This window comes from Semicossyphus pulcher, unplaced genomic scaffold (genome assembly GCF_022749685.1).
Source record: "Semicossyphus pulcher isolate SPU_LCO1_2020_fin unplaced genomic scaffold, fSemPul1.0.p SCAF_24, whole genome shotgun sequence".
Lineage (NCBI taxonomy): Eukaryota > Metazoa > Chordata > Actinopteri > Labriformes > Labridae > Semicossyphus > Semicossyphus pulcher.
In genome coordinates this window covers 4,717,111-4,739,829 of record NW_027211698.1, presented here as the reverse complement: position 1 = coordinate 4,739,829, position 22,719 = coordinate 4,717,111, and the positions used below count along the sequence as shown (strand labels likewise).

The following is a 22,719-nucleotide window of genomic DNA, read 5'->3' as shown; positions in this document are numbered from 1 at the left end:
TCAGAGATTAATGCCAAAATCCTCTCTAATTAGTTATTTTAATTTCTAAACTATTATTTTTTTCTAAATTTAATTTGTTGTTTTTGCTAAAGCAGCTTATTGCTATATAAACAGCAGCGGTATGGTATGCTGTATGATAACGGTAGTGTGCTGCCACCTAGTGACAGAAATTGGTATATAAGGAACGTTCTACTCGTAACTGCGACTGATTACGTCAGTAGCTATTGCGGAAGTAACCCGGAAGTTCATCAAGTCGCTGAATGTTAGCCCTAATAGCAACACGTGTAGGTACATTTATCCTAAAAAGTAAGACGTTAACAGTGTGTGGGCGGGATATAAATTGTATATAATTTTTTAGGAAAAGCTAAACACGTTAAATTAATTTAAAGTAAATGCCGGTTTCACTGTCCAACGTTATATGGTGAGTTTAGACTCTTTTAGATCCCGTCGCTAACTGCTAACTAACTTTTAGATAACTTTTGCGACTAATTTTTAGTCGTAGTAGTCGCACTTTCAGAAGAAATCATGGTTCTATATTCACATATGTATGTATATTGTTAAAAATCCTACATATCCTTCTTAGATTTGTGTCTTTTGAAGTAAATACAGTATGTTTGTCCGTTAGACCTTTATTTTGAAAGCAGCATCCGGAACTAGTGTATTTCAATTTGACTCCCTTGACATTGTACACCGGGTTAATATTCATTCTGGTCGAACTCTTACCATCTCTCAAGTGTTGCTCTTATCTTATTGGAAGCCGGGTCGAGATATCCTATTGTTACCTGTCTGAACTGAATGGAAGGAAGCGAGAAACGGAACCGAGCCGATCCGGGCCAGACCAGGCCAGGTCGAGATACGAGAGAGACCTGCACTCTGAGTGACAGCAGAGTACAAGGTGAGGAAGAGTTAATGTTATGTTTAAGCTACATCGGTTTCTATTGTCATGCCATAAAACAGCGGAGAGAGATAAGATGAGAGAGATAATTTAATAATACGACCTAATATAGGTGCTACGTGTTTGATAGTGCAGAGAGTATCCCTCCTTGTTACAGTGGGATGTTTATGTGAGCTGTCACCACAAGACAAACAACAAGAATGACTATCAGTACATTCTCGTCATTAATGCTAAAATGTGGAGATGCGTAATAGATTTAAAAACGATTACACTGGAGAAAAAAACATAATCCTAGAAAGGGTATGAAAAGATCTGATCGTTAAGTTTCATTTTCCCCTCTTAGCAGTAATACTAATTTTCTAAGAAACTGAGTCAAGCTAAAGTGACATTAGCATAGTGAAACTAAAACAAGTTACGCAATATAAATACATAGGTCAACAATAAGTTAGGGTTTAGGTATAAACTAGATTCTCATAGATAGATGAAGATTTTTAAACAACTTTTTAATTGCACACTACTTTTTTCTCTAATATTATGCACAGTAAATTATTTTGTGTTTGATATGAGCCTTTTATAATGAAGTTTATTTCTCAGGGACAGAACACAGTATATAAACATGACTTTGAAGGGGCCGTATCTTTTAAATGGATACTCATATTGTGAATGCGTTTCACGTTTTTGGGTGTTTATTATTCACAGTGGAAAAAGTGAAAACTGCATCATTCCTGCGGTTTTCTACGCAGAACCTTGCTTTCTCTGAAATAGAGCACTAGCTTGTAGTCAAGTCAAGATTTCAGCTTACTATTCCGATACCTCCTGGTGATACTGGCTCGTACATATAAGGCCGAATAGCCGATCCTAGAACAGCCATGTTTTCTACAACGTTGACAGTCGGATCACACTCGTGGTGGAGGGGTACGCCATTTTTTAAACAAGAAACTTCACCAACGCGATACAAAAACACATTAGAATCACAGAAACTTGATTACATAGCTAAAATATGTCCCCTTTAAATATCCCGAAGTTAGCCAGAAAGCTAGTTTACAAAGCACTACAGGTGTAAAATCAATAAACAAGGTAAATGCATGTCAATTACAGTAAATACAACACATTCACTGGCAGCAATAAGGGAAGGTGAACTGTGGCCACAGAGGTGACTTAAGGACAGCTGGAGTTTTTTCCTGCTCTGCTGAACTGGTTTCAGTGCAGACGACTGGTAAGTTGTGCTGCATCATTTTTAGAGTGTTTTACTCCCAGTCATATGCAAATAGGCGAGGAAGAAGGAATTTTTTGAACCTTTATTTCGATCAGTTTTAATTGTGACACCCTTAGTTTATACATAATATGATAAATGGTATATTACTTTGAAATACGCAAAAGGATCTCAGGAAAAGCAACACACACCTTCTGAAGATTTACGGCAGCATGTAAAAAGACGATTACAAATGCTGGCTCCAGAGGAATCCTCCTCACTATTACAGTCCTTTAAACATCATTAACTCTATTTGCTGTTGGAAGGAACCAACTTCTACTCTGTGACTTTGAAAGGAAAACTTCTTTCTAAATAAAGAATACAAGTATTATTAAAGAATGAAAGTGTGTCTTGTCTCTCCTGCAGGTCATGGCCCCAGGTTATCAAAGGTAAACCTGTTCACCTTGCTGAGCCTGTGGATGGAGCTGTTCCCTCAGGAGGAACCTGACGAGGAAGACCACAGTCAGGTTGGTTTACAGACGCACAATACAACAATAAAATCTGCTCCACATTTAGCACAGTGCGTTATAGAACACTCTGCTGCTGTGTTTCAGACCCGGGGGCTGGGTCTGGTGGTGGTGCGGGACAGTAAGGTGGTTGGACTCCACTGTTCAGGACCGGAGCTCCACGCAGGACAGGCTGCCATCATCCAACATGGCCCCCGCCTGGCTGACTGTCAGCTGTATTTCTCCCGGAGACCCTGCGCCACCTGCCTCAAGATGATCATCAATGGTGAGGAGGGGGACAGAAACTTTCTGCTATATAAGTAAACATTCCTCTTTATGGACAGGTTAGAGAGAGGGAGATTACCATAAAATACTGACACACGGATTGTGATCTTGTTTTTCCAGCTGGAGTCAGTCAGATCTCCTTCTGGCCAGGAGACCCTGAGATCAGCATGCTGAGGCCCACCTCCACAAACCATTCAAACTCCAACTCCCACAATCCACCTGGCTGCATCTCGGAGGATGCGGCGCTGGACGCCGTTGCAACAGAGAAGCTCAAATCCAACAGCCGTCCTCACCTCTGCGTGCTGCTGCAGCCGCTGGCTCCCGGCCTGTCGCAGTTTATCCACGAGACGTCCAGAGAGTGTGACTTCATGGAGAGAGTGAGCGATGAGGAGCCGGGGCTGAACACAGAGGAACTCTTCAACAGGTACTTTGCTTACTCTACCCTGCCTACGTAGCTTTGATTCTGCAGCATGTTTCTAAAAGGAGATACTCATCCTGCTTTCCAGAGAGAGGAGGAGACACCTGAAGGATTTCTCCAGACACTTCCTGGTGGAGACGTCTCAGCAGCACCGGGAGATTTTGACCCAGATGGGTCTGGAGAACTTCTGCGTGGAGCCGTACTTCTCCAACCTCAGACACAACATGATTGAGCTGGTGGAGGTCCTCGCTGCAGTGGCTGCCGGGATGCCAACGCAACACTACGGCTTCTACAGGTCAGAAACACTCACTCATTTCGTGCCTGCATCCACAGGTGCTTTTTTTGTTGTTGATACTGATGCTTCTGTGATCCAGGGAGCAGCATGCACCCTCTGAGCCGTCACAAGAACCGACTCGTCATGAGGGACTATCACAGGAAGTGGCTCGCCATTGCATCGTCCAAGCCAGTTTGCTGGCTTTTAGAACAGGTGATTTAACCTTTTGTTGCAGAATAATTCATGGTGCATATCCTGTTTTTAATGCTACAAGATGTAACCATTCAGGGTCGTAACAATGCAAAACTGTCACTTTGCTTCCAGAGGACCATAAAGTGGGAGTGGGAGCTGTGATCTGGGCCAAACGACAGTCGGTGAGCATCTCACATTTCTTCCCTTTGCTTTGTTGTGTGTTTTTTTTATCTCGGATGCAAAACCATTTTTTCTTACAGCTTTAGTTAGAAGGCAAACGGGGAAAATCTTTGATCACCATCCTCCTAAATATGGAGGGTATTACTCTAGTAAGGCAAGTTAATTTAAACAGCACCATTCATTCAAAGTGCTTTACAAACAGAGCATTAAGAACTGCCGGGGTGCTGCTCAGTGGCCGACCCAGAGCTTCATGTCGGACGGTTCTAATCTAACATTTAGAGCAGGGATCTCCAACCCTGCTCCTGGCGAGCTACCTTCCTGTGCATGTTTTAGGTTTCTCCGCACTCTAACACACCTGATTTGAATTATCTGCTCGTTATCAACCAACTGAAGTGTCTCAGGGGATTGATAACGAGCAAAACATTGGAATCAGGTGTGTTAGAGAACGGAGAAACCTAAAACATGCAGGAAGGTAGCTCTCCAGGAGCAGGGTTGGAGACCTATGATTTAGAGCATTAAAATAAATATATAAAATATATATAATAATAAAGAATGCAGTCAAAATTGGATTCCCTCCCGTCCCAGGTCGGCAGTGATGGAACGGGGCGTCTCTGCCTGGTGGGTTGCGGATACAACGCGTACCCAGCGGGCTCGAAGTACGCCGAGTACCCGCTGATGGACAACAAGCAGGAGGACCGACAGAGACGCAAATACAGATTCATCATCCACGCCGAGCAGAACGCACTCACGTTCAGGTCAGCACAAGACGTGAAAACACCTCCACAAAGTTAAAAAAAGAAACGAACCACTTTGACAGAAGTTTTCCTCCTGGTGTTTTTAGGACTCGGGAGATCAAACCAGGCGAGCCCACCATCATGTTTGTGACTAAATATCCGTGTGACGAGTGCGTGCCTCTGATCCGAGGAGCCGGCATCACTCACATCTACACCACCGACCAGGACAGGGACAAGGACAAGGTGGACATCTCCTACCTGAGGTTCAGCAGCCTGAAGAACGTCAGCAAGTTCATCGTGAGTGATGACTGAAGAATCTGTTTGATTAAGACTTTATAAAATACTTTTCTTGCTTTGTTTACTTTTGTGTGAAATCTTCTGCTGCTTTCTTGCTCTTGCTGCATTCGATTCTTCCACCTCGGAGAATCTCACATCTCTTTTCTCCTCACAGTGGCAGAGGAGCCCGTCACTCCGCTCGCCGTCCGCTCCTCACATTGCCAGTAAGTTCCATCTCTTTTTATTGTCCTCTTTTAACTGTCCCTTTGCTTTCTTGTATTGTAACAGTCGTAATTCTTGTTGCAGACGGACATTTTAGGAAGCACAGCAGACCGGCCGAGCCGGAGAGCCACAGCAACAAGAAGCTGTGCACTAACCGGTCCCACGACTCGACTACAAGCTGAGCATCAGCTGCGGACAAACAGACGGATAAATGGATCATGTTTTAGCTCAGGTGTCGCAGATCAAATCTGTGCCACACAAAATCCGTTATTTATTTGCTCCTTTGTGCAGAACTGGGATTGTGAAGCGTGTTTTTTGGGAGGCGGATCATCAGTAGCATCATCAGCAAACTTGAAGACATGAGACTCCTTTTAAATAACTTGAAGAAGCGATACTTTATTTATCCCAGAGGCGAAATTCAATTATTTCACTCTGTTTTTACAACATGCTACACAAACATAGGCCCGAAATACACACATGTACAAACATGCACCCCAAGCAGTGGGGGATTCGGTGCCTTGCTCAAGGCTCCCAAGCAAAGTCCCCACAGACTGAGCTACCATCTACTCCAAATTCGTATGAGTAATGACCAATCAGGTATCAGCAGGCTGCGGTGTATGCAGGAAAAACAGTCCGTGTGGAGAGCAAGACACATCCCGGCTCCCATCAGCGTCATCTGACCATGATTTAGCTCTTTAATAATCTCTATAAACAGACGTCTGCATGCTAACAGCTTACAATCCGCTCTTGATCAAAAATTCAACTTGAGACAAGTCTTCTTGATGCTGTCACGAAAGCCGTTCAACGTTTAGATTTCCCGACTTCCTCGAACGCATCATAAATGAAGGCTCCGCCCTCCGTTCAACAAACGTCTCATTTGAAAGTAGTTTTCTTCTCCTCTTGAGGACAGACCTGACAAAGCTTCATAGTGACTTGTTCCTAATCTGCATCATGATGTTGTTACTTCAGCAAACTGAAGAGCCGTTAATTAAAGTTTCTTTTTCGGCTTCATCCCGCTGAAGTAAGCCAGAGTGCAGCCTCTGTGTAACTTACTGTTTAAACTGAGACTCAGCACAAACAGATGAACGGGCGCTCCTTCGGGGGGTGGGATGAACCGAGAGATGACAGCGTTTATTTAGCAGACGCATCTGGAGGGGAGAATTTACCTTCACTTTGATCTGAACACACGATCGCTTCTCAAGCTGCTAACTGGACTTTAAACAATGCAGCGCACGGAGGAGGAAGTCTTTTGGGTCATCGCTTACTGTTGTTTTGACCTGAGGAGCTCTTGAGGTGAATTTTCCCAAACAGGAACTATTTTCTCTGATTATTCCGACCTCACTTGAATACAGGGAAAGTATTTATGTGTCTAGCCCCTGTGTTCCAGATTTAAAAGCAACATGTATATATACTTATGTTTACGTTACAATCATGTTTTTATTTTACTTGAACTTTAGACAATTGCACTCGTTTTGCATCTCAGGCTTGAAAGAAAGATTGAACTATACTACAGCTTTACTATGGTGTCATCATTTAGATTTATTTACCCACAGTGTTTAACATCCTGCTGTGATTTTCTGCACTATTGTATCTCTGTGAAACATTTTTCTGTTGGTACAAAAATGTTTGTGTGAAATCCAACAGAAAGACGAATATAACAGTAAGATGAACATCGTGTGTGTTTTAGTGTGAAGTTTTACCATCTTTTAAAGCGGTCGTGTCGATATAATCACACAGAATAAAAGTTATATTTGAGAGAATACATGAAGTTTCATTGCACTGCAGGTGATAAATGAGCACACACACACAAAGCGTGCATTCCCATCCTTTTATTTGCGGTGAATGTGGTACAATTACAGCGTCAATGTGGAAATACGGTGGCTGCTGCTTTCAGAGGGTAAACGGGGATGACGATGTCGACTTCCGCTGTTCATATTTTTGCTGGAAAAAAAGGCAAAATCAAGACATTTGGCTGGTTGGTCTAAATTTACTCGTTATTTTCTGATGAAATCTAATACTGTCACATAGTTTAAGTAAAAAAAAAAAAGCAGTTTTTCCGCTTATTTTTTTTCAGCTAGATGAAGAGAAAAACCAGAAAGGAAGTTCACAGGATGTTACTGGACTGCAAACCTGCCTTATTCTCCTTAGATGAACTGTGTTTAACTGCTAAGGATTAGTCTTTAAATTTACTGTCAAACTGTTTTTAATTGAGCATAAAATCGGTTTAAAATCTACCGTTGAATCTAAAAGTAACCTGCAAATCAAATATCAGCTGGGGAATATATTTTATATTTTGCGTCAATATTAGAAAATGGAAGCATGATCATTTTTCAATTTTAGGTCAAATATAAAACCAACGCCGTCAAAATAAAAGCACTTTAATCTCATTGATTTTGCACATTGTAATGTGCTTTTAAGGGGACTTCCTGTGCTCTTAAATCTGGGCCATATTTTTTACATAATTTTAGGTCTAAATGACGAATTGCTTTAGCCGGCAGCTGTGAGACGGGCTGTAATGGCTGAAACATAAACTTTAAAAGGCAAATTACATCCACTAAAAGTTCTTGTTTCCACTGACAGGCTCAGATTGTTATTCTAAGTGTCTGACAACATTACTGAAAGGATCCCTACAGAGATAGACCTTTTTGTTACAGAGGAAGATGATTTTTTTTAGCCACAAAGCGACGTCTTCAAAGACACCAGACAAAAACAGTATTTTTACCATGTAAAACACAGGAGTTGCTGGTCTAACACTGCCTGGATGAGTTGGTAATTTGTGTGATATTGGGTGTTCTTTGATCTGAACTAGTTGTTTAAAATGCCAAAGTCACACAGTAACATTAAAAAAAAGTACCAATCGTGGCAGGTGTAGACAAACAGCTCCTGTGTTCTGAAAGCTAAAATGATTGTTTTTGTGAATGGGGTCTGGTGGCTTTAAAGAGAGCGATGCAACATCGGTTTCTGGTTTTAAAAAAATCCTCGTCCTCTTTAACAAAAAGGTCTCTCTCTGTAGGAATCCTTTCTGTAATGTTGTCAGAGAGGAGGACGTTAAATTGCTCTCTTCAAAGACACCAGACTCCATTCACAAAAACAGTCATTTTACCATGTAAAACACAGGAGTTGCTGGTATACTTCTGCCTGGATGAGTTGGTAATTTTTGTGATATTGGGTGTTGTTTGATCTGAACTAGTTGTTTAAAATGCCAAAGTCACACAATACAATAAAAAAATGTACCAGTCGTCGCAGTAGTAGATTAACAGCTCCTGTGTTCTGCAAGCTGAAATTGCTGTTTTTCTCAGTGGAGTCTGGTGGATTAGTGGAGAGTGATATAACGGCTGTTTGTGGTTAAAATAAATCATCTTCCTCTGTAACAAAAAGGTCTATCTCTGTAGGGATCCTTTCTGTAATGTTGTCAGACACTTAGATTAACAATCTGAGCCTGTCAGTGGAAACAAGAACTTTTAGTGGATGCACTTTGATCCATCAAGGATTATGACGCAGCCATTACAGCCTGTTTCACGGCTGCCGGCTGAAGGAATCTGTTGGAGCAATTCCAAAACTTTGGTCATTGAGACCCCACAATATTTTAAAATTGATCCCAGGTTTAAAAACACCAGAATCCCCCTTTACTATAAGTGGGTATTTCACAGTTACGTTTCACCAACAAATCCTGCTGCAGGTCAACTTTCGCTGCGAGTTTGTCGCCTTCAAACTCAAACTGAAACGATGACTCGTCTGTACACGACGGCAACCAATCAGCTGCAAAAAGTTTCAAACGTTTCTTTGACAGCGTAACTCAAATATAGTGAGTTAAGAGGTTCACTGCTTAATCAAAAACAAATATGTTCTATCCAGAGCATATTTTCATTAACATAATTAAGCTCCCCCTAGAAAAGATACTGAAAATACAAAAGAAGGAAAGAAACACACCGAAAAAGTAACCAAAAAGGCACCTCTGAATGTTCTCGCCTGCTTCCTCTCTAACACCAACATCAGAGTACAACACGCGTTACAGTACAGAAAGAAAAATCTTTACACGAGTCTCCTGTTCATGTTCTCACTCACAAATGGCACTCGATTCAGAAACTGTACATGACGAGAGATGAATGAAACCATACATTTAAAAAAAAAAAAATTACCATCAAGCAGTGAAAACAGTGATCAGCTCAACAAAAAGAATCATTATTTTTATCATACAGAAAGTGCTATCGGCCACCAGCGAAGAGAACCAGTGATCAGAATGATTGAAGCTTACTGTACCAATAGAAGCCCAATTTATAAGGCCCTTCATTTCAAAGACTTCAAATATTACACTCCTTTTAGGTCATTTTTTGTTCAACTAAAACTAACTCTTACAACACTTTTAATCTCAGTCTTACTAAAGCTTCTTCACTTCATGTGGAACAGGTCAGACTTTCGCCTCCTAATCCGATCAGATCCGACAACCAAATCAGCCTTTACGTACTGTGTAGTATTTTCTCCTCTCTAGGGAGCCGCCTCAGCCTTTCCTACGATGACGTGGAGATGCAAGTGAATCCATGAAGCTACTTGGTGTTTTAGGATTGCACTCAAGTCTGATGCTTCTTTGTTGTAGATACGGATGCACAATATTGATTTTACAGCCAATTACTGATTAGTAAAGGAAACTATAATTTCACACTTTAAATAGATGGTTATAACCTGTATTTTCTGCACACCAGGGGGTGCCAAAGATCTACATGTAGAGAGCAGAGGTGGATCATTTCAAGGCTCTCTTAACCCTCACGAAATTACATTTATTACAAATTTGCAGTGGCGGTTTCTGTTTTTCCTGATTATAATTTTGTTAACAATAGCTGTGGAGAAAGTTGTACAAACAGCTCAGGGTTTCGCCCAGTCTACATTCCTACAACACCCAGCGTGCATTGCGCCACCCTCCCGCTGAAAGGCGAGAGACTCTGGAGTTAAATACTACCGTTTCCGCTGCAGGCGACGGCTCAGAGTGGGACAGAATCCGAAACACGACGAGAATATACAGTCAGATCGTCTAAAAAATCTTCAGGTCTGCAGTCTACATTTCAAACGTGACGATTCTGAACAAGACATGACATCGGAGGCGGGCGTCCTCGATTGAGGAAGTGTAGTTTAGCGAGCCCCCTGGTCGTCTGATAGACTGAGGTTGTCGGCGAACTGGCCCTTTAAGACTCCATTTTTGTATCTATCTAGATTTGATCATGCATCCATAGACGTTATAACATAGGCGCATATCAAACATGTACTCTGATATATACCTACAGTATAGTAATAGGCTGATTAAGCATCCCTAGAGAGAGAGAACTTGTACAATTATTGGCTGCAGCAGGAAAATAAAAAAGATGTTTGGTTAGCAGAATCCATCTGAGGATTTGAGCTTTTAGCGATGACTGAAAACGTGTTTGAGACTTAAATAAAATCAAAGATGACCCAGCCGGAAAATAAAAAGCTCTTCATTCTTTTTGATTTGCAGCTACTTCATTTAAACAGCTAGAAATTTAGCGCAGCGACTAACAGAGCACCTGCATCTGGCGTCTGTGACAACATTACGACAATGGTCAGGCAGGTCTGTTTGGTCCGACAGCCTCTGCACCACTGCATCTAAACCGCTGGTTCTCCCAAACAGAGCAAGTCAGCTGCCTCCAACAGCAGCGTTGTGGCACTACATGCTACAGAGGAAAAAAAGATTCATGAGAAAAATTTACAAAAGAAACGATCAGTGATTGAGAACTACTTCTGCACAAAGAGAAAAAAGACGTCTTGAAGGTTTTAAATAGAATAACCGTTATTGTTAATGTGTTTGTTTTCTACTGCACGTCTTCCTATTGATAAAAAGTCGGGTAGAGGGCGAGGAGAGCGACGCTTCTCTAGGACGCCGGTTTCTTCAGATCCCGGATCTGTTTGATTAAGTAGGTCTTCTCGTCGTTGAACTGCTCGTCATCCGTGCGATCCTTCTGGAAGCCGCTCAGGAAGTCGATTAGTTTGGTCTGGTTCTTGAGCAGGATGTCGACGATGGGCTGCGTCTTGTTGGGGTTGGCTACGAAAACCTGAGGAAGGAGAGGAAGCAGACATTTACCTTCTATAGGATAATTAAAGTTAATTTTTCGTGACACCTTTGTGACCACTAAAATTCCTCTTTCAAAATGTCCCTTCTACAAGATTTAATACGATGTACTTCCTGTTTGCAGTGTTTCCTGAATGCTGTGTTTCTCTCTTAGACGTCTGAAAATCATCTTTATTTTGGGAGTTATTTAAGTCACAGATGATGACCTCGTAAACAAAAAAGTTCTAAATAAATCTGCTTGTTCTTCTGAAGCTTGTTGCACCAGCTTTGCACAAGTTCATTCTTACTTAAGGTAGTGAAGTTAGCACTAAACCATACGTTAACAGTAGTTACTTAAAGCTGCGTCGACGTTTGGTTTAACCACCGAGATGTAAGCTTCATATAGACTTTTTCTTAATTAATTCCAAACTAATGAAAATATTGCCTCAGAAAATAACGTTTTTACATGTTGTCTCTTACGGCTAATTGTCTTTTCACTTGTTAAAAATAGCAAACAAGCTAACAGCTAAAAATAACAACAAACAGGAAGCATTATGTTTGATTATAACTTTACAACTTTGATCTACAGCCCAAGTGCAAAACAACAACAGTGACATCTAGTGGTGAAACTGGATAACTGTTACAAATTAGTTGTTAATTGCAGAGTTTTCTAACCATATATATTTGCTTGCCAACACTATAACATTAGAGTCATTAATGGGCTGTTTTACAGAGAACTTTACCTCTATTAAGAGCTAGGTTAAGATTCAAGTTGTTATTTATGCCTTCTTCTGAACTATATCAGAGTTAAGTTAGCAATTATATTTAAACAATGTCTGAACTTGTGCATAGCTCGTGCAATGTTTTCAAGTATATCCAGCTTTTAATTTAGGTTGAGAAACAGAATACAGCATTATATGTGCTTTAGTTGCTTTAGTTTGGGTGTTTGTATAAGAAGCCGGTGTTACATTTGATCTTATAAAATACAGCAGAAACAGACAGAAGGTGTCCGTCTGATATTGATTAGCTTTGCCTCATTCTAAGGCTTAATACACTGACTTCATGACTCTATATATGTCTCTATATTTGCTGTGTTTTTACCTTAAAGACGTGGAAGGCCTCAAACTGGATGTTGGGACTTTTGTCTCTTAGCAGGTTCATCATCAGCTTGAGGTTCTCCGGCTTGCTGATGTAGCGCGTCATCACCGTGAAGTTATGTCTGTCCAGTAACAGCTCGCCCAGAAGCTGCAGCAGAGATTTATTTATTTATGATCATTTTTCTTGCTATAATGCAACAGACGAATGCAAATCAATATAAAACGTCAGAGTCGAACCTTTAGTGACTGCCTCTTGGTGACGTAGTTCTCAGAGTGCAGCAGCTTCTCATAGTCTGCAAACACCTGCAAGAGCATAAGAAACACACCTTGTTATACGTTATTAACGTCTGAGAGGGGGTTTCAACACAGGGGGTATGCGAGCCCGCAGCACCGTCTCCTGAGAGGCTTCAGGCGACACGCAGACATCTGTCAACATTCAACGTCGGGGTGAAAGGCAGGTTTGTGAGTGGGCCTCTGCCTGGGCAAACGGACAGCACAGACAGCATCTTTGTATGTCGACATGTTGTGACACTAAGAGGGCTGGAAACTTCCTGGAACTTTACGTGGATCAGTCTTATCTAGCGTCGTCCCTCCTCAGGCCGCGAGTATGACCGCAGCGTGTTTGTTTGCTCTCTGGGGGTCCTCCTGGTCGAGCCGTGTTTATGTTTATGACTCGGGGGCTGATGCTGCGTGACGTAGGAGGTGGGTGCGTGGACGTAAAGAGTGATGTAAGTTAGAGACTAAACAGTTCCACCTGGTGACGCTGGTTCAAAACAACCTGCTTTAACATCACTCACAGCATCGTAGTTCTGTTCAAGGTATTCAGCCACCAGCACTTTGTGTCTTGTCAGGAGATCCTGCGAATAGAGACAGAAAACATCACAAAACAGGTACAGGTCAAAACAAAAGTCTCCAAAGAAGAAGAAAGAAACCATAAACCATTAGTAAAAATAACAACACAGGAAGTTCCCAGGTACCTTGAAGGTAGCGAAGGCGTCTGAGGCGATGTCGAAGGTGGACATCTCCACGTAGCTGAAGAAGCTGTGGAAGTGATCCGAGTGCAGGACGACCTTTGCGAGCGGCTCGTGGCGGATGCACTCCCTCAGCATGATCCCGCAATTCAACGCTACCTGAGGCGTCTCGTACCTTTTCAGACGGATAGAAAGTGTTAGTGTCGCCTCTCTTTGGACGTCATTAGACCGTACAGTGTGTGTGTGCGTGTCTCACCCTTTCAGCAGTATAAAGAGCACCTCTTGGTGGGAACAGAAATATTCGACGGTTGGACTCCTCGTGCCGATCTGCCTCCTCAGGATGTTGTTAAAGATCTGACATACGTCCTTCTTACCCTGAAAACACACATTACTTACTGTTTATTTTTGTACTTTCCTTCCCCTTCGTATCTTATATATACACCTTTAAGTCTTCTTACCTCGAAGTCTATGACTTGCAGGTTTTCTACCAGTGAAATAAGCAGGCCGCTGTTGTAGAGCTCCTGAGCCAGCTGGGCCACCGTCTCAGTGTGAGGCTCCTTATCGTTGCTGCCGTACAGGATCTCCTTCATGGACACCAAACACTTCGACACCTCCTCAGACGCCTGCAGGACAGAGAGGAGGAGGTGGTGAAGAAGGATGAGGAAGCACAATGAAGAGGTTGCAGGTATGGACCTTAAACAAACATTTCAAAATAAAAGCAGAAGGTGAATTTAGCCTCGACTTGTGTGTCTGATTTCACGTGTGAGAGAGCGAGAGACGTCCTGACAGGGAAGTGTCAGGAGATGACAGGGCCAGGCTGTTCCTCGTTCTAATTTCACAGAGTCCTGTCACCCTCGGGCCCCTGCACACACACACACACACACACAGGAACACAGCGTCCTCTACCTTGTCTGTCTTCTTGTCCTGTTTGACCAGGATGGCCAGGTTCTCCTTCAGGGTCCTGACGATGTCCGCCGGACTCTTGTGGGATTTACCAAACAGCGGCATGATGGACACACACTCGCCTTGGGACCTGGGAGACAAACACACATGAAGGAGCAGGCAATGGCAAGGCGGATGCAGTCGTTTTCATGCTCTAGTACAGGTATTTGTCGTCATCCAAGGGCTTCTGCGAAGTCAACCATTCACCAACCAAAAGGAAGTGCTTTTGTTTTTTCGTTTAACGCTCAGTTGCTTCCCTCCCCTTCCTCTCCAAATATGGTCACTTCCTGCTCAAAAACCAAGATAACGACGGCCAAAAATGCGACATGGTAAACGAGACATCGTTCAGGTAGTGTGTCACAAAGTTTTCAACTCAACCAGCTTTAAAAACACACACACACACACACACACACACACACACACACACGTCTGATACTGATCTTGCGGTGTGTCATCACCAGGCAACCCTGCTCCGAAAACAGCCTCAGTGGAAAGTTTGGGGCAAAAGAGGATTAAAGGCATGACGGATTTTCTGCCTCTTACACACAACAAACACTGACTTTAACATGCAAACTTTAGTATCAGGAAGTCAGACTCATCCACCTCTTATAAGGCAGATATAAAGCTTTTTCATGACATCGTTATTGTATAAAATGATACAATAAAGATGTGATAACGCAGAGAAGATGGTGGTGATATACCATAGTTTCAACCCTGCAAATCCCCCCGTCGTTCTGTGGGAATTTCATGCTTAGTAGTTATATTTTTACATAAATACGCCTCAGAGCTCCAACGCCTTCACGTAAATGAGCTGTAATTAATGAAAGAAATTCAGCAACGGACAACATGACAACAAGTGTGCGTGCGTGCGTGTCTCGCACCTTAAAGACACATTCCCGCAAAATCTCCCGTCTTCACGAGCGACAGCGCAGCCCCTCTGACAGCAGACGCTTCAGATGATCAGTACATCACATCGTTATGTAACACCGGAAACAATAAAGAAGTCTTAGACTCTGAAACATCAAATTTATACTCAGCATTTCACCAGTTTAGTCTGTATACAAAGATGGGCGACATGACAGCTCCCTGAAAGTGAAGCCAAACCCTCTCTATCGCCCCCTGCTGACTGGCTGCAGTACAGCTCGTAAAGCCCGTCTCCTCCATGTTAACGGTTTCGGTCATTATAGAAAATAAAAAAGCTCTGTTTTTAGTTTTTTAAATGTCATTGTTACTGATAATAACCATCCGTCTATCCATTTTCCTCCTCTTATCCAGGGCCGGGTCACGGTGGCAGCAGGCTAAGCAAGCTAGCCCAGACGTCCCATCTCCCTAGCAACACTTTGCAGCTCCTCCTGTGGGATGGTGAGTCACGCTGAGTCTATTGAAAGTTTAACAGCTCACTCTACAGATCCACAGATCAGTTGAGGACCGGCTGAGCAGCAGTTTGACTCAGAAAATGAACAACAGTCAGATTGTGGGTGTGCGTTGTTTCTGCCTCTATCTACCATCTCCTCTCGATAAAGGCCAGAAAGTAATACTTTTCGGTTGGATACTTTCCTTTCCCCCGTCCTCAGCTTGTATTTGTCATTGTGCTGTCTGAATGTCACGGGCTGTTTGGGTATCAACAGTTAAAAGGCGCCAGTAGAGTCATATTTTCAGGTAACGTGGACGTGAATGCAGCTTTTACTTTAATATAAGACTAAAGAATCGGATACTACAGGAAACTATCTCTGCATTTGTGGTAAATTAATTTTTTAGGGAGACATTCTGGTGAACTCCAGGACTGATGTCGGAGTGTTTAAAGGCTCCAGGAGGAAGCAGAGGCCTTCGCAATCCAGGCCAGGTCAGGAACAGGGAGGAGAACTTGTGACTGCTAATCCTCACCTGGGAATGTTAATGGGCCTTCATTCCTCTCCATCCTACTGCTATCCTTCCTCCTTCCTCACAGTCTTCCGAGCTCGATACCCAGCTCCGTCTTTCTTCCATTACCGGAAGTCACACATTTACTACATACATTTTTACACATGCTGAGCTGCTCCCTGAAAGTCTTAATAATAAGATATTAAACTACTTTGGAGCTGCAGGACAGGTGCTGCTAACTACTGCATGGATTGCCCCTTAAATCAAAGAAATGTTGCACACAGAATCCGTTTCAAAAGACTGAAAATCACCCAGAGATGTCGCTTCTCTGCAAGAACAGTTTCACATACTTAAGGACGATAACACTCACTAAATTTGTTGCCTTAACCCAGCAGAGTCAGGACACTTGGAGCCCCGATAACACCAAAACAGAGACTGAAGAACTGTGACAATAACAGAGAAGCACGTCTCTGCAGAGGAGAGCAGGAACCCGCTGATTTCCCCAGACGACACTCAGACAAAGCGCTAAACTTCAGGCTGCACGGTGGATTTATTACATCAATTTTGCCGTGTTAGAAAAATCGAATAATATGGCGAAAAGCTCGACATGCCGCCCAAACATCATCAGCTTGAGGTTTCTTGAAGTTGCACTAAGAGTTGTCTGCAACAGGACGACGTAAGAAGTTCTGCAGCAGCTCTTTGTAGCAGTTATTTGACGAGAGCAGATTGAGTGTTTGCTATTCAGTGATTTAAACTGCAGTTTTTGCATCCTCCTGAGCAAATAAAACTCTATAATGCAACCTTTTTAATATAAAGAGAGAGTCTACTTTTTTAGAGCGAGGGCCGTGTATTTGTCAAATCAAACGAGGGTTGTACGATTCTCTCAAAAACAAGAAAACAGCTCGAATTAGAATCACAAGGTTTTCACCTGATGGAGACGAAACCTCAGCTGACCCTGACGGCCTTTTAGCTCGGGCAAAAACAACTCGTCGATTTGAATACTGAAAGCTCTGACGTATACACAAGGTTACACTCCGACAAATGAGCTTCAGTTCTTTCATTCTGACACAGAGATGACAGCGTCGGTCAGAGGAGAGAGGCTGCTGATTCACATTTCAAAATAAAAGGTTTAAAACTTCAAACATAAACAGCTTTTTTATCAATAATTTGTGGGAGATGATACTTCCTGTTTTTGAAAATAGAGACTGAAATCAACAGGATCAATACCATATAAGGGATCTGTTTCTGTGTATCCGTGTATAACTGATAAATACATACGATGCATAATATTGAAGCAAGCTTAATAACATCCATCCCTATTGAGGTCCATTAGGTTTGACATTATTTTTTACATTTAAACGTGTATTCATCGGCCGCTTGAGAGTCCGCCATCTCTTTTGAATTGGCACACAATGCATCTTGGGATACGTATGGCCGCGAAGGACGCACCCAGTGAATCCTGCGTGACCCGGGAAAAGACGAATGTATTCGGCAAACGCTCGGGACGCAATCGCCCTTTAAATACATCCTGCAAAGGACGCAGCCCCTGAATAAGGACACAGCTACAGTGATACATAACTATACAAATATTACCATGGCAACGTGGCTACAAGTTGTTAAGATATGTTGCTTTGGAGAAAAGTGTTGACAATGCAAATTTAAAAACCTCTTCAGCATCCTGAGTATGTAGCAAACATGTGGACAGCCATGCCACGTCGCTGTGACCCAATCTGTCCTGAAACGCGTCCTTCGAAGGATGCAGCCTCTGAATTGGTACGCGGCCTAGATGAAAGCCGTGGCGGCCATATTGTATTTCTACTTCTTCCGCTTTGTTACTCACCAGATACTTCTCCAAATACTTGCAGAGGAAGATGAGATGTTCTTTATTCTGTTAATTTAGATGTAAGGTCTGCTTTGAGGTTTCAGCTTTCCTAGTGTTTGAAAAATGTCGTCTACTTTTATTTCACTTTATCGACATTACATCGTTCTAACTTCGCTCCTGTAAATAAATGCCAAAAAACAAGAAGAAGACGGAACATTTTCCTGCTTTTGTCATGTGGCCTTGTTGCTGCAGCTGTAACTAAATATCTCAGATTATTAAAGAACCCTTAAAAGGTCCATTTTCATCATCTAATAACACTTCCTGAGGTCGTGCAAATCTTAAGCTCTGAGTGACTGAGAAGCCTTCATTTTCACTTGTAGCCTACTTAAGACAGAGTAAATGTTATGTAATGGAATTAATCTGGTGCCCAGTGGGCCTGAGCACACACAGCGAGCTGCTCTGTGGAAGTATAATCCAGCAGAGCGGCTCCACGTTGGCCCCAATGTTCATTTCTCTGCTGTAATCATGAGAGCGAACCAGCCTTAAATAAAGACATGCATATTAAAGTTAGAGGCGATAGACGACTACAATATTTGCTCTTCTTAGTAGTACACTTTAAATATCTGTGAATGCAAAATCACAGTCCAGCTACAACAAACTTTCAGCTACAACAATTACCGTAAAACCTGGAATATAGGTCGCAGTCTGTCTTTTGGGGGTATCCCGGATCTGACCATAACTCCACCCACAGGTCTGACAGCAACTCCGCCCACTGCACAATTTTGACAAATGCTCAAAGTGGGCAAGGGGCTGAGAGAGGGGTGGAGAGCGACACAGAGTCACAAGGGACATATGGCACAGAGGGCTCTTTTGAGGTGGAGGACTCCTCCCCTCCAGCGTCCCCTGAAGAGCACTTTAGTGTGGTGGAGGACCGTGGTGATCCTGAGCCCGATCAGGTCGAGCCGTTGGCTCCAGCTCCGCTTTCAGAGCCGAGGCAATGATGTAATTTGGTCCCAAACGGTCGTCTCTACCTCACCATCGGCTGGCAAGGTCTGTGCCTTGATTTACAAATTGTGTCGTTGCATAGTTTGTCCAGCAGAGGGCGCTCTGACTCCACAGTTCATAATCCTCTCAGCACTGTCTGCAGAGCATCGCAGCAGATCATCACAGCTTGGCCTGCACTAGAATATAGTAGTAATGTATTATCCTGTTTAATGCTTAATAAATAAGGCTTTTTTAAGTCATATAAGTGCAAAATCCGTGAAGAAAAAGTTAATTTAATTCAAATTAAAAATAAATCGTTGTTGGTAACTGATGAGTTTGTTCCTCAGTCGGTGTCTCGCTCAAAGGTCCTGCACTCTGTTGACCGTCCTGCACTCTGTTTGAACTCCACAGAAACGGGCGAGTCCCATGACCCGAGCACATACATGCAGCATACATGCAGAGTGATGACATATTTCAGCTGTAAGCAGATTTCTGCTGGATTATCTGCAAGCGTGACCTTTGCTTTGACCTTTGCTGCGACGTATCGGCTCAATGTTACAGCAGAGATCGCTTTTATCTTTACTACACTTCTGCTTTACAGTCACTCAGTACATTTTGAAGGCGACCTGAACTTCATGCATTAAGTTTACTTTAATTTTTTTTTTGTTAATTGTTTTAAAACCGTATTTTCTTCTATATTTTGGTGCATTTCTTCCTCTGTTTATAATCAATACATGTATGACATCATCAAACAGCACAGGTGCCTTCTGCAGCTTCAACACTCGCTGTAAGAATCAGCACAGAAGCGGTCGTCTTTGATGACTAAAATCAAAGTCATTTCATCGCAGCATGATAGCCGTCTGTCACACGTACGTGTCACTCTGACAGCAGCACAGTAGTGGAGGATAACTTTCAGGGCTCGTGCTAAAAACAGGTTTCACATCAGCCTGCCGAGCGACTTAGTGACAAACTGGTTTCACAGTCTACACACTTAAACTTTACAGAGCTTCAAAACACTCTGCAAACTATGACTCAGGCGAGTCAGAAAAAGTTCCTTGTTATTTTATTCGGAATTAAACTAAATATCGCATTAAAATAATTACTTTGATAGCGTTCAGGAATGTTTGCAATTCCACTCATTAAGTCACGAAGGCGTCCAACAATGTGATGAATGAAGAAAGATGGCGGCCTCTAATTAAATAGCACTTTGTCTTGACTGTCTGGAATGCAGACGCAGCCATTCATGATGTACCGTAACACATGCAACCGGAATTTAAGTGTTCAAGGAGAGAAGGGAGGAGGCTTAACCCTCAGACCCTCACATAAATGATTATTGTTGGTATAAGCCGATATCAAATCGTACTTTTCTGAACGAGTGAGTCAAACAGAAAGCAAGACTTTTATCTGAGGCTTTATGAAGACTCTTAAATCAAAATCAAGACCCACAGCTTGAACTTTTAAAGAGGCTTTAATTCCGGCAATCAAATCCAAACTATTCAGGGCTTTAAAGATTCAAAAAACATCCTGCTTTGGTCCAAATTCTATCTATGAAAATGTGCACTTTTGCACCAGAGTCAGCTCCCAGAGAGAGAGAGAAATGAGGGTGTTTGAACTACATCGCAGCTCATTTCAAACTACAAAGCAGCGTTCACAAGGAGATTTTTCCTCTCCAAGGAAACCCTGAGAGGAACGCTCCCTGAAACAGGACCTACATCAGAACATCAATTCCAGTCCTGAGATGGATAATTATGAGAGAGATTTATTCTCGTTTAACCTTTGAAAGGAAAAAAATGTCCCTTTCCAGCTCCCATTATGACTGCTACAAACCCTGATATCTGCCTGTATTTGTTCACTTTAATGAAGCATGCAGACTTGCAAAGGTACTCCGAAGACATACTGATAATATTGTTTAATCAATATATTTGTCCGGCTTCAAACAGCATCGACATTATACCTGCTTATTGCTGCGGGAAGTCTGGGTAATGCACATCATGATGTGGCGGATGGCAGTACATTCAGGTCCTTCAGCAGCAGCTCACACACGCTGACACACCTGAACTCCATTAAACCAGTCAACATATACAGTTGCATCATATTATGTGCAGGGTCAGTAAGGGTTAATATTCTGAACCAGTGACACACAGGCCTGTCCTACCAGGATCAGAGACCCCACGATATGTGACTCTGCTCTGTCTATACGTAAAGGCAAATAGAAGGAGCCAGAGTCATACAGGATGCGACGTAGTTTTGATTTCAAAATAAAACCTGGGCAGCTTTAAGCTTAAACACCAACTGACCAACTTGTTTTAAATTTCAGTTGATTTTAATGAAAAATTCAGAAAATGCAGATTTTAGAGGATGCTGTTTTTGGTTAGAAAAATGCCAAAATAATTGATCAGTGTAGAACTGTTACTGATACGTTTTCTCTTGATCGACAGATGCATTAATTGCCAAATAACTTGTGCTCAGCATACAAGAAAATATAATATCAATAAAAAAATGTAATATTTGTTGTTGTAATATATCTAATATTTGTCTACAGCCTGTCAAAAACCAGGATTAAATTTGTTTTTTCAATTAATCAATTATTTTATTTGTAAAAAGTGAAAATGCTTGGGAGCTTAGCTTAGGAAATATCTTCAAATGTATTGTTTAGTCAAATGCTAGAACACAGCTAAAATTCACATTTTAGACACTGTAAACAACAACAAAAAAATCTGAAAATTTATAAATAAATAAATCAACTTCAGACTGTATTAAAAAAAAGCAAAAAACTAATAGTTTAGGCTCAAAATAATAGTTAGGCCGAATTTATTTTGAAATCCGTGCCCGGAAGCTGAGTTGTTTTCATTCCGGCTAGCCTGATACCAGTCGTCTAAAGTAACATAGCAAGGAGGTAAAAAATAAATAAAAAAATAAAACCCAAACTGTATTTGTGCTAATTAAGAATTAAAGATCCATGAACGACAATGTTTAGATGAATAAGAGCTTAAAACGCAGATAGCAGCAAAATAACACATTAGGCCGCATTAACAGTCCCAGACAATGTGATTTAAAAAGGCTACACCCCTCTCGCCTCCAGGCTAAACTCCCTTTTTGTTTGACAGATTTACTAAGCTAATCACAGTTGTCTGAAACAACTGCTGTAAAGGACATAGCTGAGAGGACATAACACGCATTTCAACATATCAACCCCGAATGAAGTTATAAACACTGTCAAGGGCAGTAATAATTCACCATTAAGATAACTACTAGCTAATGCTCCTCGACAGTATGGGCTAGAATTGATACCTTCAGTGAGAAGATGTTTGGTTGGGGATCTTTAAATGTCTTCAACGCTTCTGTCCCGGATCACAGCGCAGCCGAGCCTCCCGGATTAGCTTCTGTGGTCACGCCAGGGCTGTTTGTTAGCAGAAAAGTTGGCTAAAAATGTGTGTGATACAATTAAAATGAGAGGAATCTGTTAAGAAGGCAGAGCTGAATTCCATCTGGTCGCTTTCCAGTCTTCTTTCAAGCTAGCTTGAACACATATTAAAAGACTTCCGGTGTTGGCTTTCAGAATAAAAACCCAGCGCGTCCTCATCCGTTGGAGCTAACAGAATAAGAAGAGGAAACAAGAGTGAAATTCAAACAGTAGAAGGTACTAATAATCAAAATATAGTTTGGACTTATAAATTCAATCAATATCTTAATCTCTTACTATATTATTCTGCTTTAAAAGAGACATATTTGCTTTATAACGCAAATTGCGTCACTTCCGGAAGCAGTCCGTCTCCCCCTTGTTAGCTTGACACATCTGTATCTTTCCAGCCGC

General features: G+C 42.0%; 2 protein-coding genes across 2 annotated transcripts; one reads left to right on the top strand and one right to left on the bottom strand.

Annotated features, from left to right (window-relative positions):
• Window positions 1-689: 689 nt before the first annotated feature.
• Window positions 690-5,387, top strand: cdadc1 (cytidine and dCMP deaminase domain containing 1). Its single transcript, XM_069675067.1, has 11 exons — window positions 690-895; window positions 2,514-2,614; window positions 2,702-2,879; window positions 2,999-3,302; window positions 3,385-3,591; window positions 3,671-3,783; window positions 3,895-3,944; window positions 4,528-4,697; window positions 4,784-4,973; window positions 5,128-5,176; window positions 5,259-5,387. The coding sequence occupies exons 1-11, from the start codon at window positions 796-798 to the stop codon at window positions 5,354-5,356; spliced, it is 1,560 nt and encodes a 519-aa protein (XP_069531168.1). The 5' UTR covers window positions 690-795; the 3' UTR covers window positions 5,357-5,387.
• A 5,074-nt stretch (window positions 5,388-10,461) lies between these two features.
• On the bottom strand, window positions 10,462-22,411 carry cab39l (calcium binding protein 39-like). The gene is made up of 9 exons (XM_069675066.1): window positions 22,197-22,411; window positions 14,204-14,330; window positions 13,756-13,920; window positions 13,554-13,672; window positions 13,304-13,472; window positions 13,124-13,183; window positions 12,564-12,629; window positions 12,331-12,474; window positions 10,462-11,233 (listed from the first exon to the last, which is right to left on the bottom strand). Exons 2-9 carry the CDS (start codon window positions 14,303-14,305, stop codon window positions 11,054-11,056), a joined length of 1,005 nt encoding a protein of 334 aa, XP_069531167.1. The 5' UTR covers window positions 14,306-14,330; window positions 22,197-22,411; the 3' UTR covers window positions 10,462-11,053.
• Window positions 22,412-22,719: the final 308 nt, after the last annotated feature.